Source organism: Gossypium raimondii, chromosome 10, assembly GCF_025698545.1.
Source record: "Gossypium raimondii isolate GPD5lz chromosome 10, ASM2569854v1, whole genome shotgun sequence".
Taxonomy (NCBI): domain Eukaryota; kingdom Viridiplantae; phylum Streptophyta; class Magnoliopsida; order Malvales; family Malvaceae; genus Gossypium; species Gossypium raimondii.
In genome coordinates, this window is record NC_068574.1 from 24,064,861 (window position 1) to 24,089,445 (window position 24,585).

General features: G+C 32.6%; 1 protein-coding gene and 2 long non-coding RNA genes across 3 annotated transcripts; 2 read left to right on the forward strand and 1 right to left on the reverse strand.

Moving 5' to 3' along the window:
- Window positions 1-1,515: 1,515 nt before the first annotated feature.
- On the forward strand, window positions 1,516-13,649 carry LOC105776661 (phosphoglucan, water dikinase, chloroplastic). The gene is made up of 19 exons (XM_052622876.1): window positions 1,516-1,869; window positions 2,138-2,750; window positions 3,557-3,643; window positions 3,724-3,855; window positions 5,128-5,253; window positions 6,038-6,216; window positions 6,719-6,803; window positions 7,147-7,296; window positions 7,415-7,467; window positions 8,690-8,898; window positions 9,015-9,133; window positions 9,467-9,537; window positions 9,686-9,803; window positions 10,987-11,073; window positions 11,216-11,302; window positions 11,403-11,479; window positions 11,626-11,796; window positions 11,895-12,001; window positions 12,231-13,649. The coding sequence occupies exons 1-19, from the start codon at window positions 1,685-1,687 to the stop codon at window positions 13,133-13,135; spliced, it is 3,561 nt and encodes a 1,186-aa protein (XP_052478836.1). The 5' UTR covers window positions 1,516-1,684; the 3' UTR covers window positions 13,136-13,649.
- A 1,336-nt stretch (window positions 13,650-14,985) lies between these two features.
- On the reverse strand, window positions 14,986-16,961 carry LOC105774931 (uncharacterized). The gene is made up of 2 exons (XR_001127601.2): window positions 16,842-16,961; window positions 14,986-15,200 (listed from the first exon to the last, which is right to left on the reverse strand). It is a non-coding gene; the product is annotated as an uncharacterized LOC105774931 (long non-coding RNA).
- A 6,356-nt stretch (window positions 16,962-23,317) lies between these two features.
- LOC128034091 (uncharacterized) lies at window positions 23,318-24,071 on the forward strand. Its single transcript, XR_008190183.1, has 2 exons — window positions 23,318-23,732; window positions 23,846-24,071. It is a non-coding gene; the product is annotated as an uncharacterized LOC128034091 (long non-coding RNA).
- Window positions 24,072-24,585: the final 514 nt, after the last annotated feature.

The following is a 24,585-nucleotide window of genomic DNA, read 5'->3' on the forward strand; positions in this document are numbered from 1 at the left end:
AATAAAGATAATAAGGTAGGACATTATAGAGTATATACTAGGGTCCTTTGAGTTTTCTATAAAAATCAACTAATGGAATAGATTATTTATAGAATTTAAGGTTAATGGTTCGTTAAATGGCCTTGACACTCGTTGATGTTGGGATTCATTAAAATTTTAAAATAGTAAATGTTTGGAATTTTAAGAGTTTAGAATTAGAGTTTTAATATTGTATTTAAATAGGTATTTGAGGATTATAGGTGTCAATATTTATTTATATTAAAAAATGTTTAAACTTAGGATTCTATTGGGAAATCTAAATGGCCCTTGAAGCCCATTGATATTGAACTCTTATTAAATTTTTAAAAATCATTTAGATTTAGGGGTCCATTAGAGTATTTAATTGGGTGTTATCTCTTAATCCCTCCATAATTTCAAGGGCGAAACAATCTTAATTATTTAAGGAATACCTTAACACTAATGAGTATCAAGATAGTTTTAAAAACAATCTCGGAACAATGATATTTATGAAATAAATAAAATATTAAATAAAATTCTTTATATTTGTTATAAGAACCAAGTTTCTAGTAAAAATAATTTTTTTATTTTAATTCTCTATATCCACTTATAAAAGCAACAGTCAAAGTTGTGAAGGACATTTTTTATTAAATCAGTTCTCTTTAACAACATACTGTCTAAAAAGTAAAATTATAGCTATTTCATTTAAGCAAACCTATTAATTACAATTTATTAAATAAAAATAATCTTAACTAAAATATTATTTCCATAAAATATTTAAATTTCACATGAAAAAATCTATTAATTATACTTTATTAAATGAAATAATCTTCAACAAATGGAGTTAAAGATATCAATTCAATAAACTATTAAGTTCCATAATTAAATATTCTAATATGAATTTGGAACATCATAACCTTATCAATTGATTACTTGAATTTAATAGCTAATAACTAATTAATTGATTAATTTAATTTGATAACTCATCTTGATTAATTGAACTTGTTAGATTTATGAACTTCATAATTAATCATGTGCAAAATGTAAAATAAAAGATACACAAAAGTAATAATGCATGCACCATGTTATAGGTATTTTGATTTTGTTTATTTTAAGGTAAGTTTACAATGATTATTTCTCTATAATAGTATGTTGTTTTAGGTGCATAACAACCATCTTTCTATAATAGATAAAATCTCGCAATCGAATGAGATTATTATAAAGATAAAATTATATTTATTTTAAAATAAATTTAATAAATTATTTCTTAAAACTAAACAGATCCTAGTAGCGATTAAACTTTATTTTATTCAATAAATATATTTAATTATGGAAATTGACTTATATAATTTATTTTATTCATCATCTTGAAAAAAAAAAAAATATATATATATATAATAAAAATAGACAGTTAAATTATATGAATATAAATATCTTCCAAGGATTCTCATATTTCAAGTATAAATATCTTGGATCTTGGTCATATTTTAATTTAATTATAGAAAAAATGCGTGAGTAGGAATTTACAAATAGACAATTGGGTTGAGCATCCCACGTGGCGCAAACCCAGCAATTGAGACCAGAAATCCCAATCCATGATTCAGTGATTCATTTCTTTGTTCTCTGCCTATACAAGCACAAGATCTCAATCCCAAGACGTACAAAGGAGAAAAAAGGAAAAGAAGCAATGGATTCTATTTCTCTACGCTCACTCCATTTTCAAATCCCAGCTCGGAAGCAACTCAAATTCCTCCCCGACGCTGCTATTTTCAGCCCCAGGATTTCCTTTCCTTTCCCGTTTCCGCCGAGAATCAACCGCCACCATAAACACTCTCATTCTCTTGTTTTCGCCGTTTCCTCTACTCCCACTAGGTACCCTTTTCGCCTTTCTCCTTTCTTCTTCTTTTTACAACCTTCGTTGTCTAGGCCTCTCCTTCTCCTTCTTATCATTATTGATATTTAATTATACTTAACTTTTGCTGATGAGAAATGTCTGCAAATGGAAAGGTTGTTTGAGTTTTACTTTTATTATGATTGAAAAATCTAATGACATAGTTTTTTCCTGATTGGTTGTATGAAATGGTATCGAATCCTCTTGAGGTTGGAGATTGCTAAAATGGGTTTCTTTTTTTGGGAGCAGAGAAGAGGAAAAGAAGAAGAAGAGGACGAAAGTGAAACCAAAGTCTGGAAGTGGCAAAGTAGGGCTTAATATTTGTTTAGACCACCAAGTTCAATTTGGTGAGCATGTAGTGATCTTGGGGTCCACAAAAGAATTGGGATCCTGGAAGAAGCAGGTGCCTATGAACTGGAGTGAGGATGGATGGATATGTGACTTGGAGTTGAAAGGGGGCGAGTCTGTTGAGTTCAAATTTGTGGTTGTTAGTAAGGACAAGAGTGTAGCATGGGAAGGTGGAAATAACCGTGTTCTGAAACTGCCTCAGGGAGGAAGTTTTGGGATGATATGTCACTGGAATTCCACAGAGGAGACGCTGGAATTATTGCCTTTAAGTTCGGAAGAATATGATGACAGTGTGGATGATGCTGGTCATAGTGAATCGACATCTACTACTGATGCCTTGGAGGTTGAGGCAAGTCCTTTTGTTGGACAATGGCAAGGGAGGCCTGCTTCCTTCATGCGGTCAAATGAACATCACAACAGAGAATTGGAGAGGAGATGGGATACGACTGGTCTTGAAGGGTTGGCTTTGAAATTAGTTGAAGGTGATAAAAGTGCAAGGAATTGGTGGAGAAAGGTGCACATAGTCATTTTGTTGATTGCAAAATTCATATTCATAGAAAAATTTCTAGAAATGTCATAATCAATATATATACACGCACTTGAATTTGAAATTTACTTCACATACAGTATAATTTTATGATGTTTAGCATTATGGACATGTGTAGCTTGATAGTGTTAATGCATTTAGTTGAATACCAATTTCATTGAACCTTATATTAGCTGAAACCCTTTTTCATGAGCTCTGAGTATGAAGTTCCATTCAATCTATCTAGCTCACATGCTGGCACTTCATCATAGTACATGCATCATGCATCAGTGGTTCTGTGGTTGGTGTTGTCATGCCTCAAGCCAGGTCAGTAGAAGTTGTGAAGGTGTCAAATTGTGGGGATAAGGAAATGAAAAAACCATGAATTATTATTTTCTTTCCATGAACTGACACTGATAGTTTGAATGTATTTAAATATAATTTCAAAATTGAAGAACTAGGATATTGCTAATAGTATTCTTCCCTGTTTCATAAAGTTTTTGAATTTCTTTTTCTTCGGGCATTGGGGTGGTGGCAGTTGGATGCATGGGAGTTTGCACATAGGTAGTTATAAAGATGGTAATGTAATATGTCTTATCTTCCTTGGCCTATCTTCTGAACAAAAAAAATTAAAAAATAAAAACGCTTGTTTATGCAAATGTTGTTCACCTATTATTTTAAATCATGACTTAGCTTTTAAACTTCTATCTTTGTGGTCGATTATCATGATTTTGATTTATATTTCTTCTTCAGCCCATAACATTTTTCTGTATTTATTTTTCCTATTATGAAAGCTTGAAGTGGTTCGTGAGCTATTAGTTGGAAGTTTGCAAAGTGAGGAACGGTTGGAAGCTCTAATATGCTCTGCTATCTATCTGAAGGTTATTTACATTTCTTTTATGACAGCATGTTTTGGTGTTTATATTCTTCCACACTGTTCTTAAATATTCTTTTTATACAGTGGATAAACACAGGGCAAATTCCTTGTTTTGAAGATGGGGGTCATCACCGGCCAAACAGACATGCTGAGATTTCCAGGCTTATATTTCGTGAATTAGAGCGAATCTCTAGTAGGAAAGATTCTTCACCTCAGGTGCTCTATCGCTGCAGTTTGCTGTCTTTATTCATGTTTATTAATTTTTTTTAGTCCTTTGCTTTGCACAGGATGGGATTGCTTGATGTCATGTATCCTACTGTAGTTCTCAACTGTGTTAGTGAAAAAATATAACCTTTTCCAGTTCTTTGGTTCAATTCCATGGATTCTGGTTCGCCCAATTTAAACTACATTTTGAACAAGATTAATAAAAATACACTCTAGTATAGGTTATATGTTTCTTTTCATGTATCAGGATTGATATCATCGTTGCTCTTTGTTTATTTCCCTACTTGTCTTGCTTGGCAAATTTATGTTAACATGTGATTTATCCATCCTTTTAGCATGGTCGAAAGACTTTTGCTTGTAACCATTTTTGACAATCTAGATGATAAATTGGCATTTAGCACAGGATGATAGAAACTGGCATGTTAGATGTTATTTAGGTATTTTCTTTTACTTTTTCTATGGTGGATCACTATAAGAACTTTGGCAAAGTGAGAGTAAGGTGCATTCTGGCAGAAAAGAGAATAAGGTAGTGCTTATCTTTGTCTTTGAATTTGTCAGAACCTAAGCAAAACATGGATGATCCAAACAAAAGATTCCTTGTTTAGTTTATCGGTAGACAGTATGTTCAGTGTTCCTAAGGAACTTAAGGTACAGTAGCTGCTGACACCTGTGTCTGTAGACAATAAGTTCAGTGTTCGTATTCAAGTAGCTTAACAAACATTGTGTTATCTAATGAATAAAAAATGTGTGTGTTGCTCTTTGTAATTGTCACTAAGTTGTCTGGTAGTCCTTAAAATTTTTTCTTATCACGAATTACTTGGTCTCAGGCTTTAATGGACTAAAGAGCTGGTGTAGCTGAAGCTTATGGTATTTTGAAATTTGAAAATCACTGGCACCTATGTTGATTCAATAAAAAATTGGGAGGAGTACTTTGATTGGACCTTGTACGGTTTTACAGAAAGTGCTGCTCTTAGTTTCTTAAATAATTGAGTTTGCACATCTTCGTGAGAGTATACCTCTGTTCTAAAATTAGCCTATTTTACAGATTGGTCTGCTCTTGATTTTTGTATGTTTCTTAAATCTTTTTATTTTAGGAAATTAGAATATGTAACTATTCTAGCTGCAAGCACCAAATTTTGAGGAAAGGAACAAACAAGACGAATCTCATGCACTTTAAATGGCAACATTTGTTTATCATATGATGCATATCAGACTATCATGTTGTATAATTTTCTCAGTTACCTTTTTCTTCCCAAATTCTAGGAATTGCTTGTTATTCGCAAGATCCATCCTTGTTTGCCATCTTTTAAGGCAGAATTTACAGCATCTGTCCCACTTACTCGAATTAGAGACATTGCTCACCGGAATGATATCCCTCACGACCTCAAGGTCAGATTTCACAGGCATCTCGATTTTTGTGGGTAAATTACACTGGTAGTCACCCAACTATTAGTAAATTTCATTTTTGGTCACCCAACTATTCAAAATTTTCATTTTTGGTCACCAACCGTTCAAGTACTGATGGAAAGATAACTTGGCAGCTTTTAAAATTGGCATAATAGCAACTTTAACCCTCAACATTTATACCTTGTGTCAATTTAGTCTTGATTTCAAAAAAATTAACCCTCAACATTTACACAGTGTGTTATTTGGTCCTTTTTTTTTTGTAGTTTTACTTATATTTGTGACATTGAGGGTTAATTTTAAAAGAATGAGAAAAGATGAAAATTATTATCTTGGGTTTTCGGGTGTTTCCATTTTTGTATATTTTTGATCAAATTTAGTTGATAGATTTTTTTAGCTTTCTGGGTGAAAGGGTCACAAAGAAAAGCAAAATTGAAAAAAAAAAAGGACCAAATTACACAATTTGTAAACGTTGTGGGTTTAAGTTTTTTACAATCAAGACTAAATTGATACAATGTATAAATGTTGAGGGTTAAAATTACTATTATGCCAATTTTAAAAGCTGCCACGTCATCTTTCCATCAGTCATTTAACAACTGGTGACCAAAAAAGAAAAAAATCAAATAGTTGGGTGACCATTTTGTAAATTTTCATAGTTCGGTGACCGAAAAAGAAACTTACCAATAGTTGGATGACTACAAGTGTAGTTTGCCCTTTTTTTAATTTGAAATTCAAATTACTAACTAAAATTTCAATTTATATGTTCCAGCAAGAAATAAAGCATACAATACAGAACAAGCTTCATCGAAATGCTGGCCCTGAAGACTTAGTTGCAACAGAAGCAATGCTTGCAAGAATCACCAGGGATCCTGGACAATATAGTGAAGCATTTGTGGAACAATTCAAGATATTCCATCTGGAACTCAAAGATTTTTTCAATGCTGGAAGGTTCAATTTGAATGATTAGTATTTCTTGCTGTTACTTTTCCTTTCCTTCATGGGTTATACATTAATGAAAAAGTCTCATTGAAGATAATATTAAGCAACATTACAGTAGCATAAAGTCCTCTATGATACTGATACAATAAATTGACTTTTTTCTTTGTAAGTAAACTTCTAGAAATTCTAATGGTTCTTGTTGAAACTTCCATTAAATTCTTGGATTACTGCTACAAGATCTGAATTTAGCTCCCACTCTATCAGTTATTAACTCATCTCTGTAATTTACCATGTAAAGTTGCCTGCAACAAACAGAGTGGATTTCCTACTTGCTTTCTTTAGTTATGCATAAATGTAGCTGACCTTTTGAACTTTTTGTATTATCTATGCATATTACTTTGTGTTTTCCAGTTCATGGAGTGGTCCAATTCTTCTTTTGATGCTATGTCTCGATTCTTAAAACTCCTTGCTAGACATTTATTCATCTATCTAGGATTTTATGTTATTGCAGCCTCACTGAGCAACTTGAGTCAATTAGAGAATCGTTAGATGAACGGGGCATTGCAGCTCTTGTAATGTTTCTGGAGTGCAAAAAGGTATCTTTGTAATTGTTTGCTCTTGTTTTTTATTTATTGCTATGATTTTGTAGTTAGAGTTTTTATCTAGTGATTAATGGAGTTTGACAGAAAGTTCATCGTTGAATAAAAAACATGCATTTAGTTCCTTTAATATTTTTACTTGGATATGTTTCCAAATAGAATATGATAGCAGATTCTGATCCATGCAGCCAGTCCCATTTAGTTGGAAAAAAAGCTCGTTATACAACTGAGAACCCGTAGAAGAAGTTCATAGTTGAAAAGTCTTTGTTCTAATTATTTATTTTTAGACGATGAATTTTTATTGCGGTCATTTTTCTAAGAGGCATTTTTATATTTCCAGAGTCTGGATGCTGCAGAAGGATCGAGTAGCATTTTGGATTTAATCAAGACAATGCGATCTTTGGGTGCTTTGAGAGAAGTAATTGTGAGGGGTCTTGAAAGTGGTCTTAGAAATGATGCTCCTGATGCTGCAATAGCAATGCGCCAAAAGGTCAGTCCATTCTTTTTAAATTTTCAGCAAGCTTCAAATAAACAGAAATTTAGCTTGAAGTTTTCTCTTTTTGCACTCGTGGCTTGTTTTAACTGGTGCTGTTGTGTGCAACTATCAGTGGCGACTATGTGAGATTGGTCTTGAGGACTATTCCTTTGTCCTCTTAAGCAGGTATATATCTAAAATTTTGGTCTGCTTTTGATACTTGATATGCTTGAACTTGTAAAGACAGACAACTCTTTAGAAATATTCCAGATATATGGTGAATGAGTTATGTCATACTTAGTTCAAATGAACCATTGGCATCTTATCCACTTGTTTACTGTAAGATTGTGTTTACATGGGATGACTCCAACCAATACAACAGAACTTCTTCATGCTGAAAACAAAGCGGTTAGGAAAAGTCGAGATTAATTTCCAAGAAGATTTTGAGTGTGGACATTGTTTTATGTGGCTTTAGGGTGTCGTTCTGAGTCCTATATCTTTTCTCTTCTTTCTTGTCTGTTAATTTACTACATTGTTCTCTATCTGCTCTACTAGAAACTAACCCCAACCGTAATAACTTCAACTGCCAACACTAAAGCCTAAAACTCTTAATTTGTTGCTCAACTGTACCTTCACAGGATCAAAACAGCCACTGGATAGCATTTTAATTTCTTCATTTCTTCTTAAATTCTGAACATTCCACTTATAAACCATAACTTTTCTTTTAGCGTCCTTGTTGTTTTAACCTCCAATCTTAGTATTTTTGCCCAAATTCTAATTAACCTATCATTTTACTTGCCAAATTCTTGTCAGTTTGAGGCAGTGCCTCTTGATGTCCTATGTCACTTGTCTATATTATTTTCCTTGAATAATTTTAGTAGATATTCACGTTTGATATCAGAAATCATATTAATAGGATGGAGTGATGTCACATTAATGAGTTTTGACAATCTTAAGGGCAATAAACTGAAGCTAGAAAAAGCTATTTCATGTTTTTATTGGGCTGGTTGGGTTGTTAAACTGAGTTTCTAATTTCAGACCTGAAAGTTACTGTTGCTCATTTTTTATCACATAATAGACATTAGCTTCTTGGTATTCATACATCGAATCTGCAAATCATGCAAAAAGCTAGAGATATGCTCTACCTTGCAACCAAACCTGCAGATAGTGGATGCTTTATAAAAGGTGATCATGGTCATGCACTTCATATTTATTCAGCCTCAACAGAAAGCCTTTGTTGCATTTCTAGTGAAAAATTATTCAAGATTTCTGTGGAAACAGAAACACTGCACGTTCTGGTTTCCCATGTTTCTAGTTAGATGCTGCAAGCAATAGGTTTTACTTTTAGTTTTATGCTCTTCTTTCTCCATTTTTCTCATTCATGCAGTTCTGACTTGCATTGAATTAGGCTACTCAACATGCTTGAAGCTGTGGGAGGGGCCAATTGGTTTGCAGATAATCTGGAATCAAAGAACATAAGCTCTTGGAATGATCCACTTGGTGCCTTAATTGTGGGTGTTCATCAGCTTAGTTTATCTGGTTGGAAACCTGAAGAATGTGCTGCTATTCAAAATGAGCTTACTGCCTGGCAAGAGAAAGGTCTCTTTGCGAAGGAAGGTACCTTTATTATCCTTTTATCTCTTAACTCTGGAAAAAATATTTCATGTTCAGTAGAATAGCTCTCCTTATATTGCTTTATTTCATTTTCTGGGCCCCTTTTGTTTATTATAAAGGAAGTGAAGATGGCAAAAGAATCTGGGCATTAAGACTCAAAGCTACACTTGACAGATCAAGGAGGCTGACTGAGGAATATTCTGAAGTCCTTCTCCAATTATTCCCTCAAAAAGTGCAGGTAAAGAAATGTTCTTGTGAAAAGCAAAGTTTTGTGCTATATGATGAAACTTTTGTGAATGTAAATACTTGAGATTGATGTAAGCTTAACAAATGTTTTCTACGGAACCAATTGTTTAAATTCGTTTACTGCTAAAGTTAATGAATTGTTTATATTGCAACCTTTAGAGGCAATGTCAGATATACTCTGGAAGAATAAGCAATTTTCAATATATAGATCAGTTTGTTCCTCAATGCTCCAACCTCCACTGGTGCAGCTTTATATCATCAGTAACTTAATTTAAGGCTTATAGATGAACCGGAATCCTAAGAAATTGTTTGGTCAATCTTGAAGATGCTAGGGAAAGCTCTTGGAATTCCAGAGAACAGCATAAGGACATATGCTGAAGCTGAGATCCGAGCTGGGTATGGTAACATTTATCTTATGACTTCCCTGATAATGTTGCTCTTTATGTTTGTGAGATTTTGCTAGTTAAGCTGCAGGGAGAAAATCATATTACTTGTGTGTAGTTTACTATTTTCTATTTTCCTAACTTGAAATTTTCATTTGTAGGGTGATTTTTCAGGTTTCAAAACTTTGTTCCCTTCTCCTGAAAGCTGTTAGAACAGCACTTGGTTCTGAAGGGTGGGATGTCCTTGTTCCAGGAGTGGTGTCCGGAACATTGGTTCAGGTACCTCAATCACTTTAATGCAACTGACGAGATTTTATTATTACACCTTGTCTCGCTCAATCCGTTCCTTCTGAGTCCATAACATTGTCGCATCAAAGAGGCACATTACATTAGGAAGTAAATCCTAGTTATGTTTTTGCAATTGAAAATAAGTTAGTGAAATAAGACAACATGCATTGTCCTAATTGCAACTATCCCTGAGTTGGGTGCACAAAAATATTTAACTTCTATCTAAAAAATTCTTAGTTGGATTTTAAAAATAGAGAAGTAATAGAACGGTGATGTCCAGTTACGGTTGATTCCTGATGCAACATGGTTCTTTTAGTCTCTCAAAATATAGCAATATTTGGTAATGGTCCTACAGGCTATAATAATATCTTTCGGGGCTAACCAAAAGTAAATATTATTTGGTATTGACGAGACTTAAGGATGTTTACTTAGATCTTGGCTTTAGAGTTTAAAAAATATAAATAATTCAAAATTCCAGGATTTCAAATTTTCTTTTTCGATGATGTTTTTTAATGTTTTTTAGCCACTAGAAAAGAACCACTGGCACAACCTGTACTCAACCAAAAAAGAGGGGTCAAATACATAGGTTAAGTTCCCGAGTTATTGATTGAGTTACCTGAGAATTAACACAAAATTAGATCCCAAGAAAGGGTCTTTGTCCTTATTCCAACTCCTATTTTTGCCTATAGTTGTGGAACTGTGAGGGAGTTGCCTACCTTGGAACTCCAAGGGAGTTTCCTATAATTTATTGGAACTTTTAAGTTTTAACTTTCTTTATTCATTAATAATTTTCCTCTTAAATAGAGGTTTAAATTTAGGAAATAAGATCCAAAACCCTAGTTTCATTCAAGCTAAAATATGACAGCAAGAAATCCTTGTTTATCAGGAAATTTTTGTTTAAACTAATAAGTAAATTCTGATAAATCAAATCCTGCTAAAATCTGAATCAAAGAAGAACTAAATCCCAAACAATGTCACTAGCAGGTGTTGCACCAAGCTCCTCACAGTAAGACTATCAACATTGTATGACATTAAACTTTGTCATCTGATAATCTGATGTCAACTTTAATTGTTCCAAATTCCAATAAATGCATGTGAAATTGTGCCCCTTTATTACGTGTGTACCTCTGCAAATTTTTGAGTTCCATGTGATGCTAAATTACTTTTGCTTCAGGTTGAGAACATTGTCCCTGGATTGCTGCCATCATCTTTAGAAGGACCTGTTATTCTTGTGGTTAATAAAGCTGATGGAGATGAGGAGGTTTGAGATAGTTTTCAGTTAGCTATTTTTTGTTGTTGTTGTTTTGGGCCATCCAGTTAGCTATTTATTTGATCCTTGAATATTATTACCATTTTCTCGTTTACAAGCAAAGTGATCATGTAATCTCATTTATATGTTGCAGGTGACAGCAGCTGGATCTAATATTGCAGGAGTTGTACTTTTGCAGGAGCTGCCTCACTTATCTCATCTTGGTGTTAGGGCCAGACAAGCAAGTTCTTTCCTCTTATGATATTAATTTTACCATAGAATTTGTGATGGAAACATTGATTAGTAGATGACATACTGATAAAGTACATATTTTTGTTCAGGAAAAGGTCATCTTTGTTACATGTGAAGATGAAGAAAAAGTTTCTTATATACAAAAGCTTGAAGGAAAATGTGTGAGGTTGTTTCTGAACTTTTCTGCAGTATAGTCAATGTTTGTTCTCATCAATCAACTAACAATAGCTAGCTCTAAGCTCTATATACCATTGAGTCTAACAGTTGAATGGTTTGTTTTGTTTGCTTCTTGATTTTGTAAATTCTTTGAAGATTGGAGGCATCGTCAAGTGGTGTGAGCATAAGTCCATCTTCTTTAGATGATCGTGATGCTGATTCTGTTGCCAAAAATCTTTCAACTAATGGTTCATCTGCTGTTTATATGCGTGGTCCTCCTGATTTGACAGGGTTGTCTCCTAAAGCCTCTTACTCCAATAAGGCAAGGTTTTCTCTCTTCTATCTTAGGTTGCAAGAAACTAGCAATCTCACAGTTATTTTTTATGTTAGTAATCAAACTGATAATGGTTCTTTATACAGGGTAGTTCTTCAGCTGGACTTATACTGCTTGCTGATGCAGATGCACAAACTTCAGGAGCAAAGGCAGCTGCTTGTGGCCGTTTAGCTTCCTTGGCTGCAGTTTCTGATAAGGGTAACTTTTTGTTCTTGGCAGCTAACTTCATTAGTCTTTGATCATAAGAAGTATTTATATATGAATAAGAATCAATGATTTTTTTTTTGTTTAATAAACCACCTAATTTTTTGATAAATTCATCTGTTATCATTGTATGGACCTTCATCTTCTGTGTTATAATTGTACATCTATATGTTGTTCTGCATGATTTTCTTTTTCATCTTTTTCTTTTGTTTCTTTATTGCAGTCTACAGTGACCTAGGGGTGCCAGCGTCATTTCGTGTTCCTGCTGGAGTAGTTATTCCATTTGGCTCCATGGAATGGGCTTTAGAGCAAAACAAATCCATGGAAACATTCATGTCTCTTCGAGAAAAGATTGAAACAGCACGTCTGGAGGATGGTGAACTTGATAATTTATGCCACCAACTCCAGCAGCTGGTCTCTTCCGTACAGCCCCCACAAGACCTAATTGATAGCATAATGAGAGTATTTCCAGGCAATGTACGCTTAATTGTTCGTTCAAGTGCCAATGTTGAGGATTTGGCGGGGATGTCAGCTGCTGGACTTTATGAATCCATCCCAAATGTCAGTCCTTCAAATCCAACTGTTTTTGCCAGTGCTGTCAGCCAAGTATGGGCCTCGCTCTATACACGAAGAGCAGTACTAAGTCGGCGAGCTGCTGGTGTGTCCCAGAAAGATGCTACAATGGCAGTCCTGGTTCAGGAAATGCTTGCACCTGATCTTTCATTCGTACTCCACACACTCAGCCCAACAGATCATGACCATAACTATGTTGAGGCTGAGATTGCACCAGGGCTGGGTGAAACCCTCGCATCAGGAACTAGGGGCACACCATGGCGTTTATCTTCTGGGAAGTTTGATGGGCTTGTGAAAACAGTAGCATTTGCAAATTTTAGTGAGGAGATGGTGGTATCAGGTGCAAGTCCTGCCGATGGGGAAGTAATCCGTTTGACAGTAGACTACAGCAAAAAACCCTTGACGGTTGATCCGGTATTTCGTCAACAGCTTAGTCAGCGTCTATCTGCAGTTGGATTTTTCCTGGAGAGGAAGTTTGGCTGCCCGCAGGATGTGGAAGGATGTGTTCTTGGAAAAGATATTTACGTGGTTCAGACACGTCCCCAACCCCTGTAACAGCTTTTACCCGAGAAGATAAGCTATCTTATACGCATTTGATCGTTGCCACCCCAAGCATTTGTTGCAGTTTTTCAAGCTCTCTAAGCCCTACATACCCAATATAGATGCAGTTTGGAGCTACCTATGTTTGAATAACCGGCATAGATTGCAAAACTTGTACTTGGAGTCCGATAGACAAGGGATGGAAATGCTGCTACAAATATGTTGAGTAATCTATGTTTTGTTAGTGGAAGACCATAGAATAGTTTGTATGAAAATATAAAGCAGTGCAGGGCCATCCAGTGTTGGAAATCTCTATGTTGTTTTATCTTAAATTTGTTCATATGAAATATATGAAGTTTGCAATAGAGAGCAAAAAGATCTCTTCCATTCAGATTGTATTAACATCCCTACTTCTGTTTAAGTTATGTTGGAATAAACAGCTTTGGATTTGAATCCTGTTTAAAATAAAATCTGGGATCGTTATTGTATTTTGTATGAACTCTAGAAATAAAACAATATTTCATATTCATTGCATCGTCTCTTCTATTGCAGATTGAATCGATACGTCATTGATTCGACTTTCTATTTGTTGTTTTTTTTTACTCATTCTGACACTTCAAGACTGTTTGTTTAAGATTAAAAGAGAAAAACCACAATGCAAAGAGATTTTGACTTATTGAATAACGTTTTTAGCACTCAACATTAACTGTTTTTGTTAATTTAATTTTTACCTTTTAAAATTTTCATATTTTAAATAAAATTATAAAATTTTACAAATCTATAATTTTTTAAATTATGAAAAATGAAAACTCTTTAAAATTCAAAAAATAAAAAATTCCAAAATTCATTATTATCTAATTTGGGCCAATTGGATTGGGAATCGGCTCGGGTATCGATCCAATAAGAAGTAAAAAAATGGTTGACTTGCGAACCAATACAAATTAGTTGAACCGAGCTAAAAACTACTTGAATCGATTTCGAATTGGTCTGACCAATTGATTCCTATAACAACTAGTCCGATCGACTCAAAGCAAATAAAATATTAAAAATTAAAATTATAAAAATTATTTCAACTAATTTTTTAACTCGGTTCAACAAGTTTGTATCAGTTCGCGGGTTAGCTAATTTTTTACCTCTCATTGGATTGATACCCCAGCTGGGTTCTTGATCCAACCTATCCGATCCGGTTTAAATAATATTAAATTTTTATATATTTTTTTAAAATTTTCATATATTTTTTATTTTTAGAAAATTAAAATTTGTTAATTTTTTTAAAAAAAAATTACATACTTTTAAATAGTAAGGACCAAATTGACAACAAAAATTATAAACGTTGACGGCTAAAATAGTTTTAAAATTTTAAAAGCTAGTTAACACGTGAACCGGTACGGACTAGTTGAATCTGGCTAAAAACTAGTTGAACCGATTTTTATAATTTTTTAATAATTTATTTGCATTGGACTGGTTGGATCAGTCGTTTTCGAAACCAATTAATCAGGCTAGCTTGAAATCGGTTTAACTGTCGATTCAATCGATTTTTTTAGCTTGGTTCAACCAGTCCATACCATGTTTTTGGGTCAACCAATTTTTTGCCTCTCATCGGATTGATATCCCAACTGGTTCTGTGTTGAACTAGTCCAATTTAGATAACAATTAGAAGTGCTCATGGGCCGGGCCGGGTTCGGGCCGAGCTTGAAAAAAATTTTCAGCCCAATTGCTAAGCCCGGGCCCGGCCCAAAATGTGGGCCTGAAATTTTGCCCAAGCCTGCCCGTGGAGAAAATATGAAGCCCGGGCCCGGCTCGGCCCATTTTGCTTTAAAATCTGGAATGTTAAAAAACTGACCTCTATCTCAAATCTTTGAAGTAGCCATCCACAAACGAATGAGTTTTTCTATTTAAAATTCATAATGTTTAGGAAAATATGAACAATAAGCAAAGCAACGCTTTAAATAGGATGAAAGATAATAATAACTCAATTTGAATGCTGGAAGAATATTGCATGTATCATCAAGTAGGTCCCAAAAATTGCTATGTAATATTTTACACCGTTCATCAGCATCTAGTTTACAACGGAAAAGACCTGCAAGTGTTTTTACAGCCAAAGGAAACCATCAAATCTTTTAACAATTGCAACATTTTTCAATCTTGAAACTAGAAGAATAAAAAAATTCTGTATAAGACTATTAAATTAAAAATAAAAATAGAAAAGATCAAGAGAATAAAAATAAAAAATCATTTCAAGTTTGTGATCTCAAGGTCAAGAGAGACTGGTGTTTTTTCTCATACTTGACAAAATCAAACTGTATTATAATTTCATACTTGATTTCAATACAAGAAATTATACATGTAAATATATACATATTGAAACTAACATATACATATATCAATTCATACTAAACTTCAAAACTAGATCTTATACACGTATATATATATAATCGAACCTCATATACTTATATAATGACATATCTTAATTGATACAAAAGAATATACATATATATATTTGCATGCTTATTGAAACTACTTAAACAAGTATAATATACATATTATAAATCCAATCCAAAGGTTTATACATGTATATACCTATGCATTTATTCGAACCTTATGTACATATATATACATACCTTTGATTAAACCAATAATTTATACATGTATATACATGTGTGAATTCAAACCTTATATATATATATATATATATATATATATATATATATATAAACTTTATACTTCAACTAAATTCAATAACATTTATGTATATACTTATATACCATTCATACTTTAACTAAATGCAAAGGCCTATATAAGTATATACCTATATGTTCAAACATTAAAACAGTATATTAATCATTCATACTTTAAATTTATTCAACCAATATACTTTAAATTATAATTCATCAAAGTTGAATTATAACCAAAGTTGATAACCATGCAAGATTTACTCAATTTGTCTAAAAATCTTAAGCAGAAGATTCTCCGAATTGCTGAAAACAAAGCAAGAATTCATGACTCTTATGTTGATTTTGAAGCTAAAATTGTTTATAAGAATGAGTTAAATTGTGAGTATTTGAATATATGTTCTGGCAATGAATACTTTAGTCACTTAATCTTTATATCATTACTCCTTAATTTAATAATTCAAACAATATCAATAATAATGTAAGCCCAATTCCTAGCAAAGTTACAGTCTAATATATTATCATTTTTGGGTGTTGACTTCTCAGATAATCCCTCAATTGGAACATATTTCACTTACTACTGATGACATTTTTCAAAATAAGAAAATCTCTGTTTTAAAGTAGATAACCATTTCAAAATAAACAAGTAATTCATACTGTGCATCATGTCCCAAAAAAAATGCACTGAAATCATCTTGTTAGAAAACGAGGAAGGACAAAATACGAGGATTTACTGGCTAAAATCAGTCATTTTCTTCTTTTAACTCAAAAGTCAAGAGGGGAGTCCCCTCTTTTTTTATGTTCATCATATTACAAGATACGAGGAAGGATAAGCCTACAAGGATTTATTGGCTTTGAATCCCTGATTTGGACTGCAAACAAACGAACTTAGATACAGGAATAAGCATATAAGAGAGTGAGCCTAAGAAGTTCATCACAAATGGTGATTTTAGCAGATGCCATTGAAAGAGAGTGAGGAACTGATTGAATAAAAATAAAATCAAAAAGCACAAAGCAAAAACTAATTCAAAGGTTAACAGCAAACTCACCTTTGAGAAGACGAAGAAGGCTAGAAGCACCGTGGCGTGGAGTCGTGGAGGTGGAGGTGGATTTCCGATTTGGGGAAAAAAAGGGAGAGAAGGGGTTAGGGATTTATCTGGGGTCGGGGAAATGGGAAGGAAGGAAATGGGAAATGTATTAATGACAGTTGACATATAATAAATTTTAAAAATAAAAAATATATTAATTAAATTAAATGTGGGCCAGTGGGCCGGGCCTTGGACGGACCGGACCAAAAAAGTTTACCCGAGGCCCGGTCCGTTTTTAAAACGGGCCTCATTTTTTGCCCAAACCCATATTTCGGGCCTATATTTTTACCCGAACCCTCCCATATTTCGGGCGGACCATCGGGCCGGGCCGGGCCGCCCGACCCATGAGCACCTCTAATAACAATGAACTTTGGAGTTTTTTTTTTTATATTTTTAAGTTTTTTTTATTTTGAATTTTAAAGAGTTTTTTTATTTTTATTTTTTATGTATTTTTATTTTTAAAATATAAAATTTTGATCTTTTTAAAATATAAATTTTTATGTTTTATTTAAAAAAGAAAAAATTTTAAAAAAAATTAATTTTTTTTGTACTTTTAAAGGGTAATGACCAAATTGACAAAAAACTCTAAATGTTTGGAGGTAAAATAGTTTTAAAATTTTAAAAACAATTAACCCCCGAACCAGTACGGATTGGTTGAACCGGGCTAAAAACTAGTTGAATCGATTTTTATAATTTTTTATTTTTAATAATTTATTTGTTTTGAACCGGTTATATCGGTCGTTTTGGGAATCAATTGGTCATACCAGTTTAAAATTGGTTCAACTGTAGATTCAATAAATTTTTAGTTTGATTCTACCAATCTATACCATGTTTGCGGGTCAGCTGATTCTTTTGCCTCTCATCAGACTGATATCCCAACTGGTTCTCAGTCCAACCGGTCCGATTTAGATAACAATTTTGAGTTTTTGGAAATTTTTATTTTTTTTAATTTTAGATTTTTTTAATTTTTCATGTTTTTTTATTTTATTTAAAAAAATTATAATTTTTTGAATTTAAAAAATATAAATTTTATGTTTTTATTTAAAATATAAAAAATAATTTTAAAAATTTATTATGTAATTTTAAAGGGTAAGGACCAAATTATTATTTTTACTTTGATATTATTAATTTTAAAGGGAAAAATTGGAGAGACGGACTAATATTTTTAAATCAGAAAAAAATATAGAGATAAAAATTAAAATTTAAAAGGGTAAGATGGAGGGCAATTTATCAAAAAAAGCTTATTTTTTTTAAATTACCGAAATGGGCCCGGTATTTTATTATTTACCGGAATGAGCTTTTTCTGGCAAATTGCGTCCACGTCATCGCGATGTCAGGGGACGTGCCAGGAAATTGCGGCCACGTTAGCGCGCTTTGCTGACGTGGCAACAAATCGCGTCCTCAAAGGGGCGATTTGTTGCCACTCAGCAAAGCGTACTGACGTGGCCGCGACTTACCCATCTAATGAAATTTCATGTATATAGTTACACTAAATTATTTAAATTATTTATAATATCTAAATTATCCCTATTTATTTGTTATATTACATAAAATACTCCTTTGAAAATACAAAACATTATGATAGCTAATTTAAAATTTATTCTCCACAACTAATGAAAATCATTTAAAATGCTAAAACTAGATCTGTCTAAACAAACTATAAGAAAATCCCTGGAATGCTGTGATTTCTTCGTCTTCAACGAAAGATCTCGAGAAAGATCACGGTGAGGAAAGCTTGTGCTTAATGAGGAAGCAAATTTGGACACTCGGAATCATCTAACAATTATGCGAATGCGGTAGTCTTTCTTCACAATTTGAAACATCATCCCGAGAGCGACATTGATGGTTTGTCCCTTCGGCAATGTTGTTTGATCATTCCCTCATTCGAGTCCTTTTCGACTGATCACATGATGTATTTGAGTTAGTATTTCAGTGAATGCATGCTCAACATTTGTAGATTCAAGGGCAGATGTTTCCATAAAGAAGCGCGTACACGTGGGCGCGGCTAATCTGTTTACTTTTTTCTCTAAAACCCTAAAAATCTTAAAAACCCTAAAACCTTAAACCCTAAAATCCAAAAACCTACAAATCAGAAATGGCGCCACGTCGGTAGCGCTTTCTTGACGTGGCAACTCATCGCCCCTCGAGGGCGCGATTTGTTGCCACGTCAAGCAAAGCGCTACCGACATGTCTTCTCTCGGCACGCCCCGACATCATACCGGCGTGGACGCAATTTGCCGAAAAATGGTCCATTCCGGTAAATAATAAAATACCGGGTCCATTTCGGTAAATTTATAAAAAATTAAGCTTTTATTGGTAAATGGCCCTAAGATGGATCTTTTAACATATTTAAACCTTCTGAAAACGATAGGAAGGATGAAGAGAAATCAAAGAGGAGAGAAAAAATTGTTGTTTCTTCATATTTACGACAAGCCAACTCTAAAAACTATTAAAGTGCTTGATTAAAATATCCTTTTAACTTTAAAGTATATTACTTTTTTTATATGGAAAATTTTTTATTAAAATTATTTAATTTTATTTAATTATATAAATTCTCTTATAATTTTAATTTAATTTTATATATCATTAGAATCCTTGAAATTTAAGTTTAATTATTTTTTAATTCTTGCAATTAGATAAGAGCTGAACTTTAAGTTGACATGGGATAAATTGAAAAATAGATTAAATTAACTAATTGATAATAAATAAATTCATGAAAAGAGAATAAGATGGAATTTATGTGATCATGTCATGTATTTCATTATTAGTGGTTTATTGTTTACATATTTTTTTATATTGATTTAATTTTAATTTTTATGATTAGTAAACAATAGAAAATATTGGTAGTAAACTTTGTAATTATAAATATTAACAATTGTAAACTATAATGCATGTTGAATAAATCTAATTATCCAAACTGTTAAAATTAATTTCTTGAAATATTTGATATCCAAAATATAAAATATTTAAGTGTTTAATCAATCAAGAAATTCTAATCGAAATTGAAAATTTCATAATCTCAAAAAGTATATCAATAATTTTATAAATTTTAATGACCAAATTGTAAACTTCTCAACATTAGGTTACCTGAATAGAAAACTTTGAAAAAAACTTATGCTACGTGGGTCTTGCCACGTGGCATGTAAAACATTATGACAATGTCATTTAATGTTTGATAGATGATGTTATATTATCACATCATTAAACTATTTGTAACACTCCAAAATATATAGGATTGGATGAAATAAATAACTAATAAGTTAATTAGATTTGATGGTTAATTACCACCTCATATTTTAGAAATTCTAGGTTTTATTCACACTCTTGCCATATCTTTTCTTTTCGTTGTCAACAACCTAGTTTTCTTTTCCAATTAAAATAAAATTTTACTTTCTTTTTCCTATTTCTTCTCTCTATTCTTTCCCATCTTCTCCTTTGCAAATATTTTTTTACATTATTGAAAATATTTTTGCATCTTAAATCTGAAACCAATCTCCGTTCAACTCGTTCTTCTTATCAGTTTAGCGTAACGCTTTCAATTTCATCTCTAACCTTGACAATAATTGGTAAGTGCCTTGTTTTGTCAATTGAATTTCGTATTTTGTAATATCATGGTCCCAACACTGATCTTCCACCAGATTAATAAAATCTTTTACGGTTTCTTTTTGAATTCTTGAAAATCGTGGTAAATCTTGAAAATCATTATTAATTCTTGCATTTGAAGGACTCGATTTAGGTATCCCGAATCAAACTTGAACATAAGGAACATCGCTCGAGATCCCAAAGACAAGTGTGTGTTTCTTTACAAGCGAATCGAGGCAAATCGTGCCTCGGGATAAGGCCACATGCTAGCCATACGGGCGTGTGGGCCACACATGTGGACCACATGACCCCCTCACACGACCATGTTTCCTCTAAAACCCCTAGGAAATTTGATTCTCATACGGCCTAGGGCCCTCCACACAGCTGTCTCCCTTATAGCTTAATTTTGCAATTTTCACATGACTTCAGTTTATTACACGGCCTAGCCACACGACCGTGTAACCCCTCCACATGGTTCAGGGCTTCCTACATGGTCTGGTCATACAATCGTGTGTCCTCTGATTCTCAGATTTAATAATTTTACCTAAAATTTTATGTTTTGTGCAATATAGTCCCTGAATGGTTCCCGAACTATTTTTAGTGTTTTATTGTATTCAATTGAGTCCCTAATAATATGATTAATGTTAGAATCCAAGGTCTGAATGATTGAATTATTATTATACCTATATGCATGGTATGTGAACAATATATATAAATTTATTGTATCGAAATTTGTGAATGTATGTACAGCATGCCTTATGATACCATTAAATCAAAACCATTATAAGTATGCCATATGTTATTGTAATGATTAGTTAGGGGTATGTTATACCTGCCTTATCGGTTTATCATAAGCATATTATTCACTTCCATTTTGATCTGTTATAAATATGCCATATTGCATTGCATGGGGCGGGAAGATTTGAGGAGGAAGTTCTCATAGATTATTAATTTGCAACTCTGGTGGTTTATCCACATACATTTGGCAGCTTTCATATACAATTATGTTGTGAACTCACAACCATCTGGCAGCGTATTAACCTACAACATTGGTGGTTCACCTACTCATTATCTGTCAGCTCTTATCTGCAATTATGTTGTGTATTCACAACCATTTGACAACGTATTAGCTTGCAACTTATGTGGTTTAACCACAACCTGGTGTATAGGGATGGACGAGTTCTAGGGAACTCTTATTATGGTGTGTAGCGTGGGGTAAGATCTTTTTTGTTAATTTCAAAACTGTGTTGCATTCACAGAGTATGTGCAAACGATTTTGAGACTTCTGAGATGATATATATGTATATGTGTATGATGTCAACATGTTAATTCAATATTCCAAAACTGTTATTGCAAGTTATTATATGAGGTGTGATTTTGTATGCTAATCGATTACACAGATTATCTTGTGATGGAACTCACACTGAGTTTCATAGCTCACTCCCTTTTAATTTCCATCTTTTTAGATAATCCATTAGGTTAGGGTGCGGGCACGACATCAGGTGGGTCTCGGCTCAGTTTTTAATTATACATTCACTTTAGGCTTATTATTCGATTTATTTTATTATTCGTGATCTATAATATGTTATCTTTGAACTGTAGCTAATATAATCTTCTGAATTCGAATCTAACATCTAAGCCAAATTAGGAAGGTTACACCATTAGTAACTAACAACCAAATGATCAAAATTTTCTGCATCCGTAACTTTTGGTGCTTAAATAAATTACTCGATAGTTTGATGTGAAATAAAAATAATTGAGTGGTATATATATATATATATATATATATATATATATATATATATATATATATAATTTACTTCTTTTGTTATCAACGTATACTAATTTATTAATAGTTTGCTACTAATATCATTCATCATACATTATCATTTTGTAATAATAATTATTTTTAATTACAAAGTTTACTATAAATATTTTTCATTATATTTTCTATTAATGGCTAATATTAAAAACGAACTAATAATTTTATTTTGAAATATTTTGCAATATTAGAAACATGCAATTTAATGATCTAAGATTTGTGAATTAACTTGCAAAATCAATATAATTTTAATGATAGACATTTATAAATATATAAAACCTTATTAATAGCTTATGCAAATATTAACATTTTAATGATGACATTTATGACTATTTTCTTATCTACTATAATTTACTACTTTGTTTTGAATTATTAATAACTATACCACCGTTATTTTTTACAATATTATTAATTTAAAGTAGTATTTTTATTTGTAAATATTTTAATTATTTATTAAATTAAATCTTGATTTTATAAACATTTGTGGTATATCATCGATAAATTGATTTATATAGATGTAATTTTGTTCTTTTATTTATACTACATAAAAATTTCAAAAGTTATGGGTCAAAAGTATTATTTGTTTTCTTTTAATTTAAAAATGATAAAAGCAAGTGAACAATACTATGCAGTATGTTCAAGTATATAATAATACCACGCATCATCTATAGGTTTACCATGTTATCTAATCATTAGTTTTTAGGCATAATGTCAATATTAGTCTTAATTTTCGGTTGTTTGGTCACTTTGGCCATTTATGTTTTTTTTGAAGAGTATTTTAATGTCTAACGTTTTTTTGTCAAATTGATTTATTTTTAACTAACATGCTGACGTGGTCGTTAATTGACTAATGATTAACATTAACCGTTGACGTAGCAGTCCAAATGTAATTAAATGCTGACGTGATCCTATTTAGTTTTATATGTTACATAGTAAATAATTTTAAAATTATTAAAAAAATAATAATTTAAAGAAAAAAAAGGGTTGTTCGTCCAGGCCCAAAACGTATCCCTTAAGTTGCATACTTCTCCATCTCCAATCATTCAAATCTGTAGCTTTGCTGTTGCTTTATCAACAACGCAACTGTCTGATAATTTAACGCCATTGCTTGCCACTAGTTCAATGTCTATCCTCAAGCTCGCCACTCTCTACCATTTCTTCTGGATGGAACAATATTCCCCCCCAATCTTTTGAGACAATCGTCAATATAACTTCAAATTTTCATTAACAAAACGATGATGTCCACCCATATAAGCAAGCAAGCAACCATATATGCCACTCAAAAGGAAACTTACAAATTTATGCTTACAAGGCTAGACCGGTTAAACCTCGTTCATGTTTTCCTTCAGTCCCTCTTTTCCTTAAACTCATTGACCAATATTTCTCGACTCACCGTGTTCACGACCTCTAGATTTGCTACTTACAAGGCCCGATTTCATAATTTCAAGGTTAGATCTCCTTTCCTTCCTCGCTTTCTTTTTAGGTTCTAGGTTTATTATCAACACCCATAGTTTAAAGTTCAAAATCCGATATTTTTCTTTGTTTCCAAATCTACTTCCAGCATCTAAACGTGAACGTTTTCGGAACTCAACTCGGAGCTTCAAATTTTAAGGGTTTGGAATTTGGTGAAGATTAAAAAAAACACAACAAATGCAGGTGCAAAATACAACACGGAATAGTAACTGACACAAAAGCAATTCAAGAAATATATATATACAACAGTTAAATTAAGCTTTGTTAAGAACCACTTAATGAAAACAAGATTATTCTATATTTGATCAAGAAAACTGGTACCCTCTCTTCTTCTCTTATTGTACATTTATAGAACATGAGTTAGCTTTTACAATTGCTGCTAACAGATTAACAAACAACAGCAACTAACTGCTACTTAACAAACTAACTACTGTTATTTTGTATTCTAACATTCACCTATCTTCCCTACGGTAACACCTGAAGAAGACTTCGAAAACGAGCGAAAGATAAAGCAAACAATGACTTAGTAAGAATGTCAGCAACTTGATCACACGCAGGTACCTCACCCACAACTAAAGACCCATCAGCAACTCTTTCACGAACAAAAAACAAATCAAGTTCCACATGTTTAAACTTAGAATACAAAAAAGGATTTGTAGCAACTGCAACAACACTTGTATTGTCACACCATATAGTAGGAGAATCGTTAGACTGAAGTTGCAATTCTTTTAATAATGAAGTCAGCCAAAGTACATCACTTGTTGCTATAGTAAGACCCCGATATTCAGCTTCAGCTGTGGAACGAGATACAACTTGTTGTTTCTTGGA